The sequence below is a fragment of the Fistularia commersonii genome, chromosome 14, assembly GCF_037954325.1.
Source record: "Fistularia commersonii isolate RoL2024-O1a breed Wild chromosome 14, RoL_Fcom_v1.0, whole genome shotgun sequence".
Classification (NCBI taxonomy): domain Eukaryota; kingdom Metazoa; phylum Chordata; class Actinopteri; order Syngnathiformes; family Fistulariidae; genus Fistularia; species Fistularia commersonii.
In genome coordinates this window covers 10,711,884-10,734,274 of record NC_141297.1, presented here as the reverse complement: position 1 = coordinate 10,734,274, position 22,391 = coordinate 10,711,884, and the positions used below count along the sequence as shown (strand labels likewise).

The following is a 22,391-nucleotide window of genomic DNA, read 5'->3' as shown; positions in this document are numbered from 1 at the left end:
TTTGTTGCTTTCTTTTACAAATGTCTTATCTGCAAAATATTTTGACCTGCTCTTTTATGTATAGATTTTGCCTTTTTAAATTTATAGTTGTTGGAGTTTTGGGTGTTTTTATTTTTAGGAACCCAGAATTTTCCGAGATTTTTTTTTTACTCTCTCATTTCCAATGAATGAAACCCATGCATGGATGCCCATGCATGAATGCCATAAACCTGATAAAATTAGAAGTTTTATTTTTTTCAGACAACATGATTTAAGTAAGGAATAACTGGTTGCACAGATGAAGGCTGCCCCCTGCTGAAAAATTAACACATTGCATTTATACTTCAATTTGTCAAACTATCTTTAAGTCAAGTGATTGGATTCACAGTAAAATAGTAAAACACAAACGTGATGCTCATCCTCAAAATCATGCAGTGATTTTGGTATGGATTTGTGTTGACCATGACATGCATTAACTGTCATTTTTAAACTTTAAAAGAGAGCAGTATTGTTGTGTTTAGCAAGGACAATTTAATTGCGAATAAAGTCTCATCTGAAGATGACATGAGGCAGTGTGTGTTCAGATATGCCGTAGCAGCCACAGCGCTGTGTTGAGGAAGCAATCAGCTTGTGTGTCCACTCTGGACAGAGAGTGTCCATCCTCTGGAAACCACAACAACCTGGAAAGACAAAGTAATATGATTGCAGATGAAAACCAGCCTACATCAACAGTCTGATGACAGATGTGAGAGATTGTGACTCCATCCTGTGTCCTACCTGACAGGTGAAGCTCTGCTCTTCAGGGCTTTATAGAGCTCCAGACCCTGGTGAGGAGACACTCTGCGGTCTCTGGCTCCCAGCATGAGCAACACTGGAGCCTTGATCTAAACAAAACAAGTTTTTGTTGCAGGCACAGAATGGTTACCTCCTGTTTTAGAAAACATTTTATTTATTTATTTGTTTATTTATTTATTTATTTATTTGTTTGTTTGTTTGTTTGTTTATTTATTTATTTATTGCCAAAAAGTGTCCATAGACTCTCTTATCCAACATTAGATTAATGTCATTTGTGGTCAAATCAATAATTTACGCACACATTTTCCAAGTTGCATTTGAGGAGAAACATCTGATGGATACATTGTAGCTAAAACAAGCACTGACAATCAAGTCTGTCATGTGGTGTGAAATTTCTGACATTTTCAAGTCTAGCTAAGAAATCAGTTTTGTGAAAAGCATATAGAATAAGTTAAGGCTAAAATCTATGATGCCTATGTTTGTCACCTGAGCAGCATATGTGATGGGTGACTTCTCCAGCATGGCAACCAGAGCCTCCGCGGTAGGTATCTGATTGTAGGAGTACTGCAACCCCACACTGGAGTAACGCCTGTAGGCAGAGAACCAAAAGGAGTTTCTCAACAGTGTCTTGTGATGGTGGAGCAAATGTATGCGTGTGTGCATGTAAGATTTGTAGTGGTTTTAAGTGCCCCTCACCAGTCCACTATATCACTAGTTCCCAACAAGGTTGCAGCATTAATGACAGGGTTCCTTGCTGCACATGCCTTGTAGAACTCTGGGTACTGACCAACCAGATGACAAGACAGAAAACCACCATGGGAGCCTCCGATAACAGCCAAACGTTTAGGGTCAAGGGTCACATCATAGCTCAGTGCCGTGAGCACAGCCCTCTGGGTGAAGACAAGAGAGTCAGAACAAATCATTCCTCATGGCATTTTAATGGTGAAACTGAGCTTTACAGGCCTGTTTGTCCCTGTATCTCGTTCATCAAATTGTCTCCTGACATTTTCATTTGTTTCTAAATCAAGATTAATGAGCAACTCTTGCTATGGCGCAAAATGATAAAGAGGGAACTGTCTCTACCTGCACATCTTTTACATCCTGGCTTCCAATTTGACCAATGAGGGACAAAATGCTGTCCTGGCCAAAGCCTGTGGAGCCACGGTAGTTCACTTGATAGAAACAGAAGGAAAACAGATCAGTCAAAAGAGGAAATAGAAAAGAATTTCAGGAATGAGCGCAAAAGGCTTTGATCAAATGAATTTAAATTGCAAACACTACTTCTTATTTTCATATAGCAATGCTATCCTTGCACATCTTTGCCAAATCCAGTATTTAGAAATCATAGGAGTTGAAGTCCCATTTGAGCCCCATTTCAAAATATACTGGGATCATGACAAATACCTTTGCATTTAATGACTACCGGTATATTTGGATACTTTAAATTTGACATGACTTGCAAAAGTTGTGTAACAAACTTGGTGTAACAAGGGATATGACACATTAAGAGAGAAAAGGAAGAAATGTTTCTGAAATGGAAAATAGAAATCTTATATTCTTCACATAGTTGAAGGAAAAAAAATACAGTCGACTTATTCTTACATGAAGATGTAAGGGGGTACAGATATTTAGCAGGATTTGCTTAAGTTGATTCATCCCATTATTTTGTTTTTGCAAAATGTATTAAATTTGTGCTCAGACAACATATTTCTTGCGATAAAGTTGAAATGGTGTTGAGAGCCAACTCCGAATGTTTTATCGTGAAAAATAATATTGTGATTTAAAAAGAACTTGAACTCTCCTCCTGAGAGCTATGTTTACGTGGTCATCAGCCCCTTGGCTGGTTTCCCAAGGAAAAGTGGTCCAAGGTGTGGGTCCAGGGCAAGAACCGTTTAAAGAACCCTAATGATGGACAACTACAAAAACCAACAAAGCACCTCGCCTAGATTAGGGGGACCAAGGCATCCTTCTGGAGCCAAGCCTTGAAGGTGAGCTTGTCAGTGAGTGTCCAGGCCACAGGCCACAGGCCACAGGACTTGGATGGCACAGTCCAAAAACATCATGGAGCCATCCCTCTGTGTGCTCACCATCCAGAGACCAAGGTCACGTTCTCTGTACTTTGGGGAGAAACAAAAGGTGGAGACCTAAAAATGCTAATTGTCAGTGTGGAATACTGGCTTATGGAAAATTGAATTTAACCACTCAGCTGGGGAAGGACCCAGATATTGTGTGAGACATGAAGTGTTTCCAGCTAGAAATAGTTGGACTCTTTTCTATGTCTAATCATTGGACCTGGAGCCAAAATATTCATTTGTGAAGTTGTACAGGGTTAAATGAGTTGGGAAGGTGCGTGGATCACAAACGCACAGCTGAGCACCAGTATGTGGTCTTTTTCCCCAATCAAGGAGAGGGTCATCCCATTGCGATTAAGTTGTGAGGGAAGGAGGTCTCTGACTTTTTTTCTCGGCATTTATGGATCAACCAGAGTAATCTGCCTTTTTGGAGTCACTGGAATGTGCCCTGGATGGTGCACCACTTGGTGATTCCATAAGGAATGCTCATGTGGGCAACGATTGAGAAACTGGAAAGCGAGGGGGTGACTGGGAGGAATGGCCTGCCTGACTTCGGTGCAAGACATGGGTTGGCTACATCAAACGCTATGCTGGAGCTTTGGTTGTTCAAAAGTGTAGTAAGAGTTTAGAGAGACTTTGAAGAAGGACCACCTTGCATCGCAGCTCTTTGAACATCAGTGTGTAGGTGTGTGTGTGTGTGTTAATGCAATCCAGAATAAATCGCTTTGATACAGCAATATGTAAAAGCATTTTATACGTGGAGACCATTACTCTAATTAGAGTAACTTTACTCTAACTGCGGATAAAACCCTGAGATCAAAATGGAGGACAAGGAGAGATCCTTAAAGGCCTCCTTACAAAGTAGGAAGTCTGAACATCTATCGATACAAGGAGTGAATCAGAACTAGGCATTCAGAAGAAGAAAGCGTAATTAAAGCCTTTAGAGTCAATGCATGGGACACTGCTTGTCCAATCGATTAAACAAAAAGTAAAAAAAATTACTTGAAGACTCTGGGCCTTCATTCATCCACATTTCCCAATATTTCACAAGTGTAAAAGACAACTTTTTCTTTCCTTATGTATTTAGCTACCTCAGAGCACTGCACCTGAACTTGAGTCTCGTCCAATAGTTATGCTTCTTGTCTATATTTTCATTATTCCTGCTTGACTTTTCTTTGATAGCAATACATTTAAACATTTCTTAGTAATGAAATTTGCCAGTGCTTTGAGGTGTCGTATACTAGTGTCTCAGAAAGAAGAGTCAAATGTATCTTACCCATGAGAACAGCAAAGCCAAGAGAAGCCAGCCCAGCTGTGGTGCAGTTCCATTCTGCAGCAAACTGAGAGTGTGGGCCCCCTGGGGGAAAACGCACAATAAATTAACAACAATAAAAAAAATCTAATAGTATGTTTTATGTTACAGGAAAAATTACATAACTGAGTGAATTGTCTGAGAGAAAAAATACCCACCATGGATAAAAACTACAAGAGGCAACATCTTATCATTGAGGGAATGTGAAGGTTTAACCAGAATTGCTCCGAAGTCTAATCCAGCTATACAGAAACAGACAAAAAAGTAATCAAGAAGGAAATATCAGTTTGTCTTGAAAGAAAACTTTAAACTGATGGCAACTTATATCTCCATTATTTCCAAACCACGGTGTAAGACATGCTCACGGTAGTGTATGTTGTCCTCCTCTGGTTGAGGTTGAATTTTTAGAATAGTCCACTCAAAATCAAAGGTCAGGTTAGGCAGCTGCAATGTTCGCCAGATGACAGCCTCTCCTGCGGAGGGGAGAAATCCCACCCGCTGCATGCAAGAACGCACATGCACACACTGGTTACATTTAGACGGTCCTTAACAATGTTAATTGCTTTTGTAGTTTGATATCTCTGAGCAATCCATTACAGCAATCCGCTAGTTTTACCGCACTGCAATACAGCTTTGATTTGTCAAACTTTGAGCAAGATTTAAGCAGTAGAACCAAAATTTTGATTTAGTTTTTACTGATCTTGTCAGCGAGGCAGCAAATACTATAGAAGTGGGTGTGTTTGAGTATTCTGACCAGAGTGGGAGGTTTGTTTGGGCTGGAGCAGGACACAACCATCAGGTCTTTTTGCAACGTCAGTAGCTTCCAGCTGCCATAAACCTTAGAAGAATCAGAGAGACCTAGAAAATGAAAGGCCGATTACAACTGAGAAAGGAAGATGGAACTTTGGGACACAGTATATTAAATGACACTTCAATATTCCACTGTGGATGTAGATGACAAAGAAAAAATAGCAGAGTTTTAAAAAAAGGGGGGGTATACTACACCGCGTTCATACACACACACACACACACACACACACACACACACACACACACACACACACACACACACACACACACACACACACACACACACACACAAACACACACAAACACACACAAACACACACACACACACAGTTGGCACTATGATATGATAGTCTACAAGATACTTTGGTCCTATACAGTATTTTGTGTCATCTTCATTGTTGAAATTATTATTTTGATATTTCCCAGTAGAAGAGATCAAATCTGTCAGTAGAGCTATACCTTCAAGGTCTTTCTTGTGATTCATATGATGAAGGGGAGAGGGTAAAGGAGGAGGTGGTATTGGAGGGGGAGCAGGATCAGGAGGAAGTGGGGATCACACATGGTGGAAGAGGAACAGAGGTGTAGGGAAGAAAGAAGGGGGAGTTAGAAGAAGAGGGGACAGGGGAGTTGGAGGGACGGGTGTGGAAGGAGGGCAGCAGGGAACAGATGAGGATGCAGAAGCCGAAAAGGAGACGGTGGAGGCGGAAGCAGGCAGAAGAGGTGTCGGGGAGGGGGCTCTTACTATCAGAGAGGGAGTGAACTTTCTTTGATTTTCTGTTGACCATAAAGATATCCTTATAGAAAGAGAAAAAGATGAAAACTTAGTCAATCCATAAATCATTCCATATCACAAACTGAAAAAAAAAAGACTCTTTGAATTTAATGTGCTTTACCTTCCAGTTTGTGCAAGCACTACTGAACACAATCGTCTGACTGTCCGCAGACCAACAGCGGGAGGGCAGGGCTTCATATATACCTGCAAACTGGTCTGAGACACAGACAAATTTCTCTTATAGTTTAACACTAAGCTGTCACTTATCTTCCTTTTTGTATTTTAGTCTGACAAAGTGGGTCATCCTGCTTGTCTGTGATTTTCATGTTTTATGACTTTTCTACTTTAATGCTCTTGGAAATAGACCTTTAATGAACTCTAGTTACAGGATTAATAGACAACATCTTAAATAGGTCACAATGAATGAAAGAAAGAAAGATAAGCATATAAGTAGTCTTTCAGAAATTGTAATAAAACCTACCAGTCTGTTGTCTGTTGACCACATCTAACACTGTGGATGTCACCATAGTTCTCAGGTCCAACTGTAGGATGACAAACCAGTATTAATAAAAAAACACGCACGCACGCACGCACGCACGCACGCACGCATGCACGCACGCACGCACGCACACACACACACACAATACCTGCTGCAGACAAAGGCACTGGTTGTGAGGGCCAAACACTTGGCCCTGCAGATAAACCAGTGTCGAGCCATCAGGACTTAGCCGGGGACTGGATACAGCCAGGTTGTCCCCTGATAGACACTCTGATTGACATAGATAGGAAGCAAAGTGTTTCAAAATATTAAAAAAAACCCTTTCAACCGATACATTAGAATAGCTTCTTATATATGAAAAATCCCCTTCGGAGTCATTTAATTATTTTCGGTTCAAAAGTTTGTGAAAGTCTAAATCCACAGTTCATGGTTTATAAAATACAATAAAATACAATGTACAATCTTCATATCTAGACCTTTGCATGACAAAAACAATATCATCTTTCTGAATCATTTATTTGTAATCATTCATACATTTTCAGGTGATCAAGCCCCCAAGGGCCAGTGAGTTTCAGATGGTTAGAGTGGTCCTCTTTGAACCAAACGTTCCTCATTCGATGCAATAAAACTTCACAATACTGTTTTTTTAAATAATATCTAAAAACAGAACAGATTTTTGGCAGTGAACCATAGGTGGATTAAGATAATATAAGTTTGTTGATACCATGATATCACTATTGGATTATACGTAAACTATGTTAAAACCCTACAGGGGATTCAAGGGTTAATGGATGAGCGCAAAATGGACTTAAAGACATGCTCACCACAGTGTCCAGCCATGTCAAGCTTGAATAATGCAGATCTGAGAAAGAGATGAAATGCACTGTTAACAAAATGAACTGAAAATGTATTGATTCCAACAAGGAAGGTTGACTTAAATGATATGCCCAATTAAATCAATCAACCTATTCTTGTCTTCATGGATTATTCATTCATGAGATTGTGCACTTCCAGTTTTAAGAAATTGCTGATTGATTGGCACAACTTAAAAAAAACATTGAATATTTGTGCAATAACATGAAAAGTTTATTTTCAAACATGTAAGAAAAAATGTGTTGCTTTTTTTTTTTTTTAGATTATTTTATCAAGTACAACTACAGAAAATGACAGAGCTTTAACACCTGCGGTTGGAGCAGAACTTGAGTCCTAGTCTGAAAGGTTCATGGTACCAGCCCACAAAAAACACTGAGTGACTGCCAGGAGCCCAAAGAGCCTGAAGAAAATCAACATAAACACACAGAAACAACCCACAATGATATTGTCTTGTTATTCGTTACCTGCAGTGCAATCAAAATGTAATGCAAATTGTGGCACTTAGTTCTAGTGTATACTAAAAATAAGTCAAGAGTGCTATGAAATCATTTGAACCTGTCCAGGTGAGACATCAGGAGGAATCCCCTGCAACACGCTGACCACGCTGCTGTGCAGATCTACCACACAGATCACTGGAGTGCTCTTATTTGTAAGAGCCTCGCCCCAATCCTCGGAATACAAGCTTTTGTCCTGTTTGGACCAAAAAATGTATATTGTAATTTGAATGTTTGTGACATGAAAACAATTTCAGTGTCACAGACAGTCAGACCAGCATTTCTTAAGAGTTTTCACTGAGTCATTTCACATGCCATGACAAATTATACCTTAAGCCCATCCTTTAGTTAGCAGGGCTTTTCCAAGACCTTTTATGATTAGCCTTAGCTGTAATATAAATATTTTGTTGTTACATGTATGTAAACATAAACATATATATATATATGTATAAACATGTTTGCAGACAGACAGACAATATATTTTTTCATATTAGTTACTGTGATGTTAAGATGCAAAATTACAAAAAAAGGAACTGTCCAAATACTTACTGACCAGTTTATCTATGAGTGTGTGGGTGTCTGTGTGTGAGTGTCTGCGTGTTACCATTGGTTGTGCAGTTTCACCATCATTAGTGCCTGCGGTGTTCCTGCTCTTCTCTGCCACATATAGAATTTTATTCTCACACTCGGACCATGACAGACCACCAAACTGGGCTAAAAACAAAGACATATACATGTAAAGTGTATATATAAAGACATGCACACACAATAATATATGAACGGTACTACCCACACAGGAACTCTTCTTCTAATTGCCATACAACATAATAATATACCCGCAGAATGTAATATTGGAAAGAGGTCATTTTAAAAGTACATGTTTCAGGGATATATATGAATGATATAGCCAAGAAGGAAATGCATCTTAAGACTAGTTTCCTTTTTCTGTGTTATGAGGCAGAAAGGTAAGTAATAACATCTAAATCCCATCTTACCATTATCATAAACTCGGCCATGTTTGTTGAGGGCAGTCAGGTTGAGGCATTTCCTGAGGCCACAATGATCCCAAATCTAAACAACAGTCGACATAACTTAAGAAAAAAACAGTCTGGAAAAATGTCCGGAAATGAATCTTAAGCAACATTACGATATGATTTTCTTACCTCCAGGAGATGCTGACCAACTGTATCCCTGACAACAGCCCTAAGACCTCTTGTGGGAGATACTTCGCTCAGTAATCTTCAGAGAAGAAGCAAATTAAAACTTCAGACTGTTTTCCATCTTGCCACAAAGAGTAAAAGAATTTGAATTTAACTGCTGACTGAGTTTGGTCAGAAGAGAACCAGCAGATGTTAATCTATAATTTGGGGGTTTACTCCAGGCAGTTTTTGTTCAGATCTTGAAATTTGTTCTGCAATGTGCGCTCACTCTCCGGACACAGGTACGCAGGGTCCTGGAGGGTGGACTGCCTTGATGCTCTTGTGATTGTTGGTATCTGCGATCAGAATCCACTGCTGAGAGTAGCATAGTCTGGAACCTCGGACCAGATCAGTCTGACTCCATCCTACGTGCAAATAAAGAAGGGTTTAAGCATGTCCAGCTCAGTTATCTTTTTTTTAATAAAAACTTGGTGTAGTAACAGTAAAAGGAATTCCCTTAAGGGGTAATTACAAATGCAGAACAATTCTGAACAGAGCACTAAATAGACTTGTTTGTCTATAATTCTCTTTTGATGATCATATTTTAAATGAAATAGTTGTGTATTATTTATTCACAGTTGATTATTTTTCAATATTGATGAATCTTTTGTCTAATCACCTATAAATTGAAGTTGAAGTCGTGAGACTTATCGAGATATGGTATAAAAACTTCAAAGATCCCACTGCATTAAACTTAAATCAATTGGAATTGGTAGTGTGAAGAGTCTGTCTGTCACACTACATAATCCAATAAACAGTAGTCAGTTTGGATGGAAATATCTGAGAGAATCAGATGGGTGGACTCTGTAACCCTTTAAACCCTTAAGTCAAACTTATTGTTGGCACTAATCACCTGTTGACACCAAATCTCTTTGGCTGAATACCATAACAAAGAGCAAAAGGGGTTTTTGTTGTTGTTGTTGCTGCTGAATTAAAATCTAACATACACCTGCAATTAGCTAGTGCGAACATATTCTCTGTACATATTATATTGTGTGCTTGGAAAGCATAAGTAATAGACTTGAAATACGAAAAAAGAAAATCTAGTCTAAGTCTAATTTTGCGAGTTCAGTTAGGGTCAAAATTCTTTCAAAACAAAAAAAAAGCAAAACACTTTAATGTGGATACAAGTCATACATTATTTTATGCTTCATTACATTTATGGCAGACACGCAACCTGCTCTAAAACTTGGAAATGGTATCCATTTGTTAATTATGAGTTCAAATGGCCATAAGGCATAATTGTCTTTGACACCGTACTCAAATAGTGACCCAGACATAACTTGTTCACACAAATTAACCAAATCACTTCAAAGATGTGTCGTTTGTAGCAGGAAAAAAAATTCAAGCTCGTTTCAGTGTGCATATTCTTAGTGAGTTTACTGAGCCTACATACAATATACACAAACACAGTTTGTGCATGTTGCCAAGTTTATTATTTTAGCAATGTTTAAAGTAGAAATCAAAAGTCAATCACATAATCAGTGTTCCAATGAAAAGAATTAATAGGACCCGGAAAAACATGATTTCATTTTTTTTTTTTTTTTTTTTTTTGTGGGAAAAACAAAAAAAACTTAAATTTAACTACCAAAGTAATGAAAACGTATTTGCATGCAAAGCCAGCAGTTCACCTGCGGTCACGATCAAGAGCCTGTTGTCTGACAGGACTTCTTCTCTGACCTCAGCTGATAGAGGCGCGGGGAGGCTGCTGAGCCCTGAGTAGACCCCGCCGACCCTTTGGTCACTCTGTTGAACACACACACACACACACACACACACACACACACACACACACACACACACACACACACACACACACACACACACACACACACACACACACACACACACACACACACACACACACCTGACGTTCAATCACAGTCCTATCCGTTCGGAAAACACACATCAGGTAACAGCACTAACACGAAGCCGTTTGCCCATTAAAGCAGCTATGACGATTAAAAAAACAGAACTGTATTTTATAATCGCCTCAGATTCTTGCGTAAATAAGTCTAAATTACTACTTGAATGAGTTGTCGCCTCCTTTTATCGACAATAAACAATGATCAACCATACCATCGCCTCCATGTTGAACTTGTGGATGGACGATACCATTTACGGTAAGTTTATGGGGGTGCAATGGAGAAAAATGATCACGGGGGGTCAGCAAAGAACAAAGATGGCTGTCCTGTTGAATCATTTCAGCTCATCTGTCACGGCAAATGAAATGAAGGCTGCTATATTTTTAAATCTTCAAAGTTTTTTTAAGTATGCTCTTTACACCTATTTCAGTCGTTTGGGTGTCTGGTGGTGTAACTTGAATGGGGATTTTATGAAAAAAAAAAAGTTAAATTAAAAAGAAAAGTATGAGTAAATTAATTTTATCACAGACAGGAATAGCTTAAATTAAAATTTTATTTTGAGTAGATCACTGAAAAGAAAAAGCAGCCTGACGTGAATATACTTTGTTTCGAAAATGTAAACACTTGTTTTAATTTTTTTTTCAAAGGAGAGGGTGGAAAGGTTTTTCTTCTGTAAAATATGAACTGTTGTCTAAAAACTCAAATAAATGCCCATGACCTACAGAGTTCTACTTCTGACAACAGCCACTTGGAGGATCAGTTCAATGAATGAATGCCTTTTTATAAAAATCATAAAAATCATGGCTGAAACAAGCAAATTATACACATTTTATTCTATAAATGCAGAGCAAGCATACCTACAATATGCACAATTTTGTACAGTAATATATATATATGTCTATATATATATATATATATATATATATATATATATAAAACTATATGTATGAATGTACACACACACACTCACATATATATATACATATATTATATGGCTTTTCCCGTAAATAATATATATATATATATATGTATGAATGTACACACACACACATATATATATATATATGTGTGTGTGTGTGTGTACATTCATACATATAGTTTTTTTTATTTCATTTTATTCTTGATGTTCATGATTTTGATGCTGCTACCCCATGTGCCCACCCCCCACCCCCACCTCCCAGGGACAAGTAAAGTTGTTTTTTTTTCTGATCCTGATTTTATCGTTAAGTTACACTATCTGGTCTTCCCTATAAAACTCGGGTCTCGTCAGGTAATTCATTAGTGTCAGATACTATCCCAGTTGTCAAATTATAAAATAAAATCAAACCGGAAAAAAATACTATACTTCAAGAGGAACCTTTCAGGACAAAAAGTTAATGCTCAAATGCTCTTTATTTCAAGTGATCCATTTCTGTTCATGTGCATCAATACCAAAATTACTGATAAGACATTTAGGTCAGGCTGCAAAATAATCTTTGTTTGACCTTCTGAAGTTCACTGAAGGCTCACAAAAAGCTTCAAGACATGTATGTAAACTCCAAGACAAATGGTGACAATCAAAACAGTAAAATGGTGGTATACAAAGTTTTAACTTGTGGATCCTTGTTCAAAATAGTAACACCAAACCCTTCTGAGTGGCAGCTCTGGTTTGTGACCTGGATGTTTTTCCTGGTCATCAGAGGGAAATTCAGTCAAATGTATGTAATAATTCAAGTAAAGTTCTTTGCATTAATCCCTATGTACAGTTCAGCTGCAATACATACATATGTATAGAACATACATAAAAACATGTCATTATCATCCCAATTTTTTTGTAAACAGTTCTTTGCATTTTTAAGTTCCTTAAAAATAACACAGTACTGCTCTTTAAATAACTTAAAAGTAAAATATAATTACCCAGCAGAAAGTTGAAACTTTCTCAAAAAAATAGAAAATAATATATATATATATATATGTATATATGAAAAATGACATAGTTCTTTGATTTTTTTTATTCCTCATTAGGCATCGTTCTGTTTCATTAAGTGTTTTATTTTATGATCTTAAATTAAAGTCAAAGAAAATACATTCTCACACAAACATTTTCAGGCTGCATTACTTGTAAAGTCACTGCTTGGTCTGGCAGCTGAAAGAGAATAGCCCAGAGGAAATACAAAATTTCAATTAATAGTAATTTTCTGTTTGGTTTAATATGACAGAAGTACATCCTCAACTGAGCTTTTACAGATCAACCAGGAGGGGTTTAAACACAGAAAAGCGGTTGAGTATCAAAAAGAAAGTCAAGATTAATATGTGGAGAACACCTGACTGACCACCCAGGTATAATTTTAAGTGACTGGAGAGGACCAACCACTGGAGAGCAAAGTATTAAAAGTTATACTGTATTAGCACCAAAGAGGATTTAAGTCAGGTCAACATTGAAGGCTTCCAAACAAGTAATGTTCCATAAAGCTTCAAATTGGTTGATACTTACAATGAGATATAATTAAGTACATCAGTATTTTACCAATAAAATTATTTTAAAAATAACCCTTTGTGGATTCTTATTCTTTCTGATCCCATTGATTCTCTACGGAGCATTGCAATGTATTGCATACCTCAAAGTCTATTTTACTTTGTAGTTGAGTGTTAAAAATAGAAGTTTACTGCCTTGGCTCGGTAAGAAGGAAAAAAAAGCAACAGTAAAGCTGCCCTTTAAGGATTGCAGTTGTGTCTTTGTTTCTGACACTGCTGAAGGGTTGGAAGGCATCAATTAGTATGCAGCCAAGTAGAGCTACAGGAATTCCTCGCTAAATTTTCCTGTCACTCAGTCAGCTCCCTGTTCCTGTTTCACATGACATCAGCACGTTTGTCTCTGACTTTGTTCCTCTGTTTAGTTCTTGCCTTGAAAGCAGCAGAGTTGAAAAGATGCTGTGGAAGAAAAAAACAGATGAGATGTATATTTCAAACATCACCTAAATGTAAAGTAAATGCGATATTGCTTTAAATTTGAACTTATCACTACACATGATAAAACATGTCATATAATGTCTCGTACTGTCGTACAAGCTAGTACTCTAGTTCAATATCAATCAAATCTGGGGCCAGAGGAATGTTAGGCCAATTTTAGGGTTAAACAGGAACTGGAGGCAAAGAGAAGGCCTACAATCATGCAAAATGAAGGAAAATATATAAATTTTACAAACATTTCAAAAGAAAGGGACCAGCTAGGTTGGATCATACTAAGAATCACTTTGCAGATCATATTTCTTTTTAAGAAATAACTTTCTATAAATTCTATCATACGTAGGGAGTGAAGGCGACCCTCCAATTTTGAACTGATGAGTTCGTCCAAATGAGAAATACTTCTCTCATAGCTTTCCTGAGATTTGAAGTAAATGGAAATGAGCCAGAAAGACACTTGTAGCAATTGCTACAAATAGAATGAGACTTTGCTGTAACTTCAACAAGGAGGAATGAGCTTGAAGTCTGGAGGAGAAACTTTTACCTTCTCAAACCGTGAGATCTTGTTGCCTTTAACACTGGCATCCAGAATAACTGGAGGACCGAGGCCAAAGATGTCTCTTAGTAGTGGGTTAAACTGCAACAAATCCATTACACATTGAGCTTTAAATCACATCTTAAAAATCTAAAATTCATTATGAAAAAAAAGACAGTACAGAAATGAATTCAAAGAATGCAGTAACAGTCAGCTTTGTCTCTTTGATGTCTTAGAGGAATCACAAAACTTTGTTTCTTTACAGTATTACTCACCTGTAGATGGTGCCTGACTCCAGACTCAAGGATCTCCTTAAATGCGTCATAGATTCGTCTTCTCATCCAACTGTCAATGTAAACACTCTCCACTCCAAACCTGATCTTCTCTTCTGTGAAGTCTTCATTCTGACAGAGGCAAAGGGACATCACATGGTCAAAGGGCACAACAGGAAAAAAAAAAAACATCAGCAAAGACATACATAAAGAAATGCTTTGCATCATACACAATTTTCCCTGACAAATATGAAAGAAAAACTATTGAGCCTTCAACTGAGTGATCAATCTTACCTCTATGTAATGTAGCACTTCTCTGAATATGGATCGCTGCTTCCTGCGGTCATTCTTAGCTCGATGTTTGGTGCTGTCCGTGGCTAAACTTTTCAGACATTCACACAGATTTTCACTGTCAACCTCAAAGTCCTGAACACAAAACATGATGACAAAGAGTGAATTTTGTTAATAATGCTGTATGTGTTTATGCTTAAAATGTTATCATAATGATGAGTTTACTTCATCTATATCACGTCCTAGCTCCACCAGGAGGGCAATAGTCTCTCCCACTGCAATCCTGTAGTTGAGGTCATTGCTTTCCAAACAGGCCTGCAGTTTAGGGATGTGACTGCAAAGGGGGGGATGGGGAAGTTTCGGTCTTGAGTTTGTCATAGTTGATGATTTCAGTTTCATTACCATCCGGCTCAACATAATTACACTAAACTTTGTGTTTATTCCAGGCACTGTGCATTGTATCTTAAAAGTGTGAGAATGTTTTCAAAAGTGCCTTTGTAAGTTCTTAATTGATTTGCTCAGTAAATTCAGGCAAATATCTTTAAAATCATGGGGTAATGTCTTACAAGTCATCTCTGAGAGTAAGCAAAGCATTAATTTGAAATGAAAATTATCAAAATCTAAGAAGGAACTCCCTAACTGCTAAGAAAAAAAATGGCCATGAAATCGAGAACAAAACAATTATTAAAATGCATTATTACAGTCATAACAAAATCTAGAATACTAGTGGAGGGATTCTATATGCTCATCTTTAAAAAGTGGAATTCAACCCCTTGTTTCTGCTAATAATACACTAAATTAATAAACTCAATGATTTATTTTTTTGGCTATCTGATTTGAGACTTAACAGACTCCATACCTTAACAGATATCAAAAATACATTAAAATAGGAAAGAATGACTTCTTGAGGTTTATTATGGTGTAATTTCTTTGTTACAGAGCAGTTTCAACCAAGTTGCATAAGTCTGCACCTCATATATGAGCACAATTACACACCAAAATCAATGCAAAAATCACATTTAACCGAAATAGTAATGACTTCAAATAGCTAATGTGTTTACTCACATGTCAAGAAGGACAGCCAGTCTGGACGCAGGACAGAGGGTCACCAGCAGAGACCAGGCCTGCAGGGCAGCAAGGTGGAGATCTGACATGCCAGGTTTTGGTGTGGGCAGCATTCCTTCTTTGTTGGGGTAGGAGGACATGAATATGTTCTCCAGAAGAGCCAACGACTTGATCAAGTCCTGGGGGTGTAATATGTATGAATGAGAGCAAACAAGAATTCAATCAAATTCAATTTCCCTGTTGACAGGGAGCTGGTCTTACCTCTCCTTCATCAGGAGCCGACACATAACAGCACATCCCCAGAGCTCTGGCACACTGATAGAGATGTAGACAATAAGTAAACAGACATAGAAATGTAAACTGTAATTTGTGTCCTGAAAATTACAGGATATTAACATAAAAACATTTAAGAATCTGCTAATTTATGCATCAATGGCTCTAATTTATTTCCATTAATGTAAACCACATAAATCAAGTAGTACTTCCTATTGAGCAAGTTGAGATTTTTACTTCTGAGACGCTACTAAGTAGAGAACAGAGGCTATGATGGAAATTTTTAAGATGGCATTAATCAACCCGTTGGCTATGTAATATTACATGCTTCTATAATTTTAAGTTATTTGGGTGTTTTAAGAATAGACATGATACTGAGTCTATGAGAGGCACTGTATGGTCACTCACACTGTGGCGGGCTGCAATGCTGGCCGTGCTGTCAATCAGAATTGTGGTGAGGATGGGCCGAAGCAATTTGAAGCCCTCCTCTGCCTCATCTCCGCCACCCAATTGGATACAGAGCAGGGCAAATACTGTTGCTGCAGCTGCCTGTTCCTCCCCACTACCTGAATACATGCAATGATCATGTTGGGAAATTACAAGGGTTGCCTTAGACCTACAAGGGCAGCTGTTTGTTGACAAATTTGGTTTGGTTGGAGTAACAGAGGCAAAGGGGTGAATTAATACAAAATACTCCACTGGATTAATAAAACATCAGGTGAGTATAAAGCTCCTTACGACTCCAGTTCACACCTTGGATTCAACTCACCCTTTTTAAGGCTCCTCTCAAGGCAGTCAGTAACAGTAAGCCGTCTCTCTGTCAGGAAGTCATAAAGAACTTTGGAAGAAAAGGCGTTTCGTAATGACTCGAGGGCTGCAAGTCGAGTCTTTGTACTGAAAGACAGGCAGCAAAGGAGATTTTGGTGTCTTGAGAAGTTGTACAGTCATGAGATTCCAGTTTTCTAGAGATAAGTTACTTTGCCTTTCCAGGACATTTGAAGCTTTGAATGTCCATAATATGTGCCTTTTTTTTACAAAAGTAAAATGAAAACACAAAAATACTCCCCCAATAAATTTGTCCAAATCTTTGAAAATATACTGGTAATGCATAGCTAATTTCTGACTTGTATTTATGAGAATTTAAACCCATTTTTAAATTGAATCATTAATTCAGTTTTGAAATTAAGATGTTATCCTAATTTAAGTACAATCACAACACTTTGCAAATGTAGATTTTTTTACACCCTTAGATTTCCACGACACTATGCATTTTGTGTCATTTTGAATTCACTTTTCTATCCTGAAAAATTGGCATTGATTTCTTTTTTTAATTTATTTTTCAGTTTCACAGGATACATAAAAATTCTGATCAGCATACTTATTTGCAATCCATTATTTTTACGACTCAAGACATTTTGACCAAAGGAAAACAACCTCACCTCTTATCCATCAGATTGTCAATGCACTGTTTCAGTTTGTCTTCAGTTTCCTCCTGGGCAGTCACCTCATCCACCTGCTCACCTGTTTCAGTTTCATTACAAAATGCAATAGTGGAACCGCTGATTCATAATACACTTGAATTGCGTTATTTTAGTTGGTCATTCAACTTTTCTAAATAATATACAAAGTAAATCTACACTACAAATACTACTTTTTGCTGATTTTGATATTCACAAATAACCTAAGGACTGCTGTGAATGTTTTTTACTCCAATGTTAATACAGCTTATAATAAGAAAAAGGGGTTGTAAAGCACTTGCTTTGGTGTACTAACCTGTACTCTCTTCCACCACAGAAGCGGTTTCACTGGCACTGCTGCAGTGGCTCAGGACATCAGATGTCAAGTCATCATCACTGGCTCCTGACTCCACCTTCAAACCATTTTTAACAGCTGTAGAGACAATCAGAAATTGGAAAAAGAAATGGATCAGAAAAATGTAAGGTAAAAGACTGGTCTTGTGGTCTTGAAAATATGTGAGGATTTTTTTTTTTTTTAACGAACGATTTAAGTGTCAGCAGTTAAATGCATATCCCTCCTGAAAAGGATTCTTGTGACCGAATCTTGGTAACAATTTGTTTGCCCTGCTTTACTCAAAAATATATTAATTTCATTAGCCTGTGGTACTAACAAGGTTGAGGCTAATAAAGCCAATTTATATTTAGATATCAAAATGACAGGTGGCTGACTGCGACAGTTAAATGGGCACCAAAATGACCTTAACTATCTAGATTTGGCAAGCAGTCATTTCTCAGGACTGAGCGTGTTTAGAGAAGTTGACTATAAGCCTCAGCTGTCTTTGTGAGTAACTAAACACCAACAGGGTTCTTTTTATATACACAGCTGACCGAATGGCAAAAATAATTCAACATCAACAAACCTCAGCAAAAGCTTCAAGACTAGATGGATATCTGATGAATGGTTGCACTCTACTGGATTTAATGTCAGCTGTGCCCACAATGGGAGCAAATATAAATATTTGGAATACTTAGCAGGTAACAACATCAAAGATCAATTGATGATCAAGCAGCTTAACAACCTTTTCAACAATTTTACCAGTACTACTAATAAAATAAAATAAAAAAAATTAATGTTGCAATACTGCTTTGTTCTCTGCTTGTGTGGATCTGAAAGGGACAGAGGGGCTAAGAGCCAGGCAGGCTAAGCTAAGTTAACACTCAAGTTACTGCTGGCTCAGGACTTTCTACTGTGGGTGGGATTACTGATGACCAGAGAGACCATTCATTAGCTCATGCGTTCAGTGTGCCTGATCCAGAATGCTCAGAGTGTGTGAGTGAGTGTTTGTGTGTGTGTGTGTGTGTGTGTGTGTGTGTGTGTGTGTGTGTGTGTCTGTGTGTGTGTGTGTGTGTACTTTCCTCTTCAGAGGTCAACCAGGCCAGTCAAGGTAGCCCAGAGGTCATTACTGTTGTTTTAACACTGCTATGTTCAGGGTGTAGGTCACCCTCTCAATGATAGACATTCATAGTAAATCTTTTGAGTTGTAATGAACATTAGTTCTTAAACTATCAAATGGTATGCTAATGATTAAAAATACTGTCCTTTAACAATAGGCCAAGTAACTAACCACAAATATAGCAGAAACAGACAACTTCAGCAACTTCAACTGGGAAGCCACTCTCTTTTCCCCCTGCGGACTATAAATTTAGCTATTTATCATACAAATGACTAGGTGAAACCCTGATCCCAGTCTGTTAGAATTCAAAATGTGTAAATGGAGATATATTGGTTAAACAACGGCCAGTGAAAAGAAAGTCCCATTGTCAAGTCAATGTTTGGTTTTCTCTCCCTTTTTTATGGCATGGGCATCAGCCAAAAATAAATACTGATAAATGTCTAAAGCCACAAACAACCAGACCACTTCATACTAAACTCAGTTAAACTCAGCTCTTTATGCAACTGTCATTGGTATTTTTTGGTGTTATGTTGAAATTATAGTCACAATTATGACACACAATGGACCCTTTAACATTTAACATAAGAGTTCAATCCAATCCAATTTTTTGTGGTCATTTTATATATAGGACTGAACTTTGTAAATGTTCATAGTACCAAAGCTTTCAGCTAATGAGATTTACCTGAGAAAGCGGTATCAGTTGGATTCTTAGGTCAAATAAAATAATTTTTGTGCGATACATTTACACATTTCTTATATAAATATCCACGACTATTTTCAGACTTTGAGAGACTGATACAGTGAAGCCAAACAAGGAATATTTAATTTCGGATATTGAAAGATTCTTTTGTGTTTATTTATGTATGAATTACAATTCCTGCGAAAAGTCAGCATGGTCATATGTTAAAAAATATCTAATTCTCAGCAGTTTTGAAACACCCACTCTATCTTCGATAACTGCAAGTCACCATCCTTGACCCCCAATCAAGTACTTGTAACCACCTCACAACCAAACACAAATGTACACACCTTCCCACACCTACATATTACTCAGTTATCGCAAGTACTGGCTCCTGACACAACTCACGTGCAGTCTTCTATGCTTAAACTGTAATTGCTCACATCCCTTACAGTCAGTCCTCTCGCCACCAATCAAGTACGGAGCTTTAACTGAAAGTGTCATTTGGGAATGCTATCCTAAAACCTTCGACAACTGTGTTATAAAATGGAGGTGTTATGATTGCAGATTTCCATTGGCTCTTATTTTGACAGGTGGCTAATATTATTGCAGTATCCGAGGATTCTATCAGTTTCCTGAATGTTTATATGCTTGATTATAACTTACGTTATACTGAGCTGAAATTAAATGTGTTGCTGTGCGGGGAGAAGCTGACAGGCCCTAGGTAAGCCCAGGGGGCCTTGTATTGATTATTTTTTGGACATATTAAAAAAAATGATACGTTTGGATAGGAAATCAAAGTTAAAAACGGAAGGAGGGAGAACATACACTAGGAGATAGACCACAATTAGATGTGAGGTGACTGATATAAGAGAAAGAAGTTTATTTGACGAAGAAGAGAGGTGAATAAATTTTGTTAAATTGGCACTGTGCTTATGTGTTAAAACACTCAAGTCATGCATAATAACAAAGAAGAAACTAAGCTACCTTTTTTGTACGATGCCATATAATCGCAAAGAAGCTGTGGATCAGTCTTTTAGTCAGTTAAGCAGCTGGGGCAGGTGTGGGAAAGTGGAGCTCAAAATTGTCGGTGCTTGCAACTGCATGCACCAAAGTGACATTCATGTGCCAAAAACAGGCTACAAGTTGACCATGAAGGTGAGGCCGGGGGTCCTAGGAGTTGGGGTTACCTTTCACAGAGACTTTAGCAGACAGCTGGAGCTGAAGAACCTCCTGACGAAGAGAACCTGGAGATGGCGTTCAAGTGAATGGATGATTGGGGATAGTAGTATGTGGTAGGGGCGTTGATGGGTGAGAATGAAAGAAATGACCATGATGGAGAATAAAAGACCAGCATTTATCTCCAATTACCCCAATTTGAAATTTCACTGCAAAACTGAGATGCAAATAATGTCACTGGACAGGCTGACAGAAACCTTGGATTGCAAAACGTGCGTGTAGGCAGACGATACACGTGTGAGTTTCTATTGCAACGTCTCTCCACTAAACGTGAGGCCGTACCGCCCGACAAGCACATGTTCTTTCCGCTACAGCTGCAAGTTTTCTCTCGACTGATAGGGAGACCTTTGACTGACGACCTAAAGCAGTTCATCCGAGCCAGAAAAATACGTTCCACTTGTTGCATCAGTAGTTCCAGCTCTCACTCAATCCCTCCATACATATATATATATATATATATATATATATATATATATATATATATATATATATATATATATATACACACACATGTGTGTCGAACGAGAGGGGGAGGGTTGATTGCTCGCCCCACAAGAAGTCAAGTGGCCGTTGCAGCAGAAATACGCATCAACGTAACTCTGCAAGTGCAGCTTGAGCTATAAGTGTCCCAAGCCATTCATGCCTCTGGTGTAAGAAACAAATGTCAGACATGAACAGTCAAGAATTTGGACGCCGAACGTATAACATCTGCTGACAGTTACCAAACCTAACCAAATAATGCTGCGAGTAGGAATAAAGTTGGTACAACAAGCCGCGCGTTATTGCTCACGCCATATGGCGAGGGTATCCAAACTGCTAAACGGCAACTTGTCCGACGTTAAGATGTGATGAATAAGTATTTTCTCCGAATGGGTAGATGCGGTTTTGATCCCGTGTGATTTCTTGTCAGGTGGCTTAGACAAAAGAACATGTTAGTTAAGGTCATAAATATTGAAATGCTACTTACCCGACTTGCTGGAGCCACGTTTCCCTTTTTTGATCCGTGGCATCGCGAGCAGCACGTTGACCAGCCAGGACCCAAAACAGCTAACCAAGATTAGCAAACTCAAGTCGGCTAATTTTCGTTCAGGCTGGAAACAATGGTCCTTGCCAAGGTGACAGTAGGTTTAAATGTGGCGCAACAAAGGCGTGGGTGGTCCCAGTAGTTTAAATCGAAAGCAAGCAGATAAAACACACCCCAAATCTCCCAGTTACAACCTTTGGCTAACGAGGGTTAGCGTCCTTCACAAACATCCACGCTCCGGAACTCTACCCTCTCTTCAACCCTGGAATAATTTCTGTCCAGGGGCAAGAAATGTCAAAAAGTCTCCGCAGTTTTCTCGAAGTATTATCTATGTTTGTCCCTCGGTAACCTATATCTTACACCAGGTTGAGATATTAAGTATTTCTTAAAGTGTTTTGGACGGAGTTGTGAGCACGCTGCTGCGTCCACCATCTTCCCCTCAGTGATCGCCGCACAGCCCGACTGCCTGGGTTGCCAGGTTACTCCCGC

At 38.3% G+C, this 22,391-nt stretch overlaps 2 protein-coding genes across 3 annotated transcripts; both read right to left on the bottom strand.

Moving 5' to 3' along the window:
• Positions 1–216: 216 nt before the first annotated feature.
• Positions 217–10,923, bottom strand: apeh2 (acylaminoacyl-peptide hydrolase 2). The gene is made up of 22 exons (XM_086159627.1): positions 10,885–10,923; positions 10,437–10,551; positions 9,035–9,170; positions 8,770–8,845; positions 8,602–8,677; positions 8,211–8,320; positions 7,668–7,802; positions 7,421–7,512; positions 7,064–7,101; positions 6,388–6,509; positions 6,222–6,282; positions 5,862–5,956; positions 5,711–5,762; positions 4,913–5,016; positions 4,524–4,656; positions 4,317–4,400; positions 4,123–4,203; positions 1,858–1,946; positions 1,471–1,664; positions 1,261–1,363; positions 757–863; positions 217–659 (listed from the first exon to the last, which is right to left on the bottom strand). Exons 1-22 carry the CDS (start codon positions 10,921–10,923, stop codon positions 560–562), a joined length of 2,142 nt encoding a protein of 713 aa, XP_086015753.1. The 3' UTR covers positions 217–559.
• A 1,124-nt stretch (positions 10,924–12,047) lies between these two features.
• On the bottom strand, positions 12,048–22,346 carry ifrd2 (interferon-related developmental regulator 2). Of its 2 annotated transcripts, XM_086159621.1 has the most exons (13): positions 21,846–22,341; positions 20,830–20,886; positions 17,823–17,939; positions 17,489–17,570; positions 16,819–16,943; positions 16,458–16,615; positions 16,038–16,091; positions 15,777–15,955; positions 14,937–15,045; positions 14,715–14,846; positions 14,424–14,552; positions 14,158–14,250; positions 12,048–13,580 (listed from the first exon to the last, which is right to left on the bottom strand). In XM_086159621.1, exons 1-13 carry the CDS (start codon positions 21,886–21,888, stop codon positions 13,500–13,502), a joined length of 1,359 nt encoding a protein of 452 aa, XP_086015747.1. In that variant the 5' UTR covers positions 21,889–22,341; the 3' UTR covers positions 12,048–13,499. The 2 variants fall into 2 exon arrangements, with proteins under 2 accessions (XP_086015747.1, XP_086015749.1); XM_086159623.1 differs by lacking the exon at positions 20,830–20,886 and having other exon boundaries at positions 21,846–22,346.
• Positions 22,347–22,391: the final 45 nt, after the last annotated feature.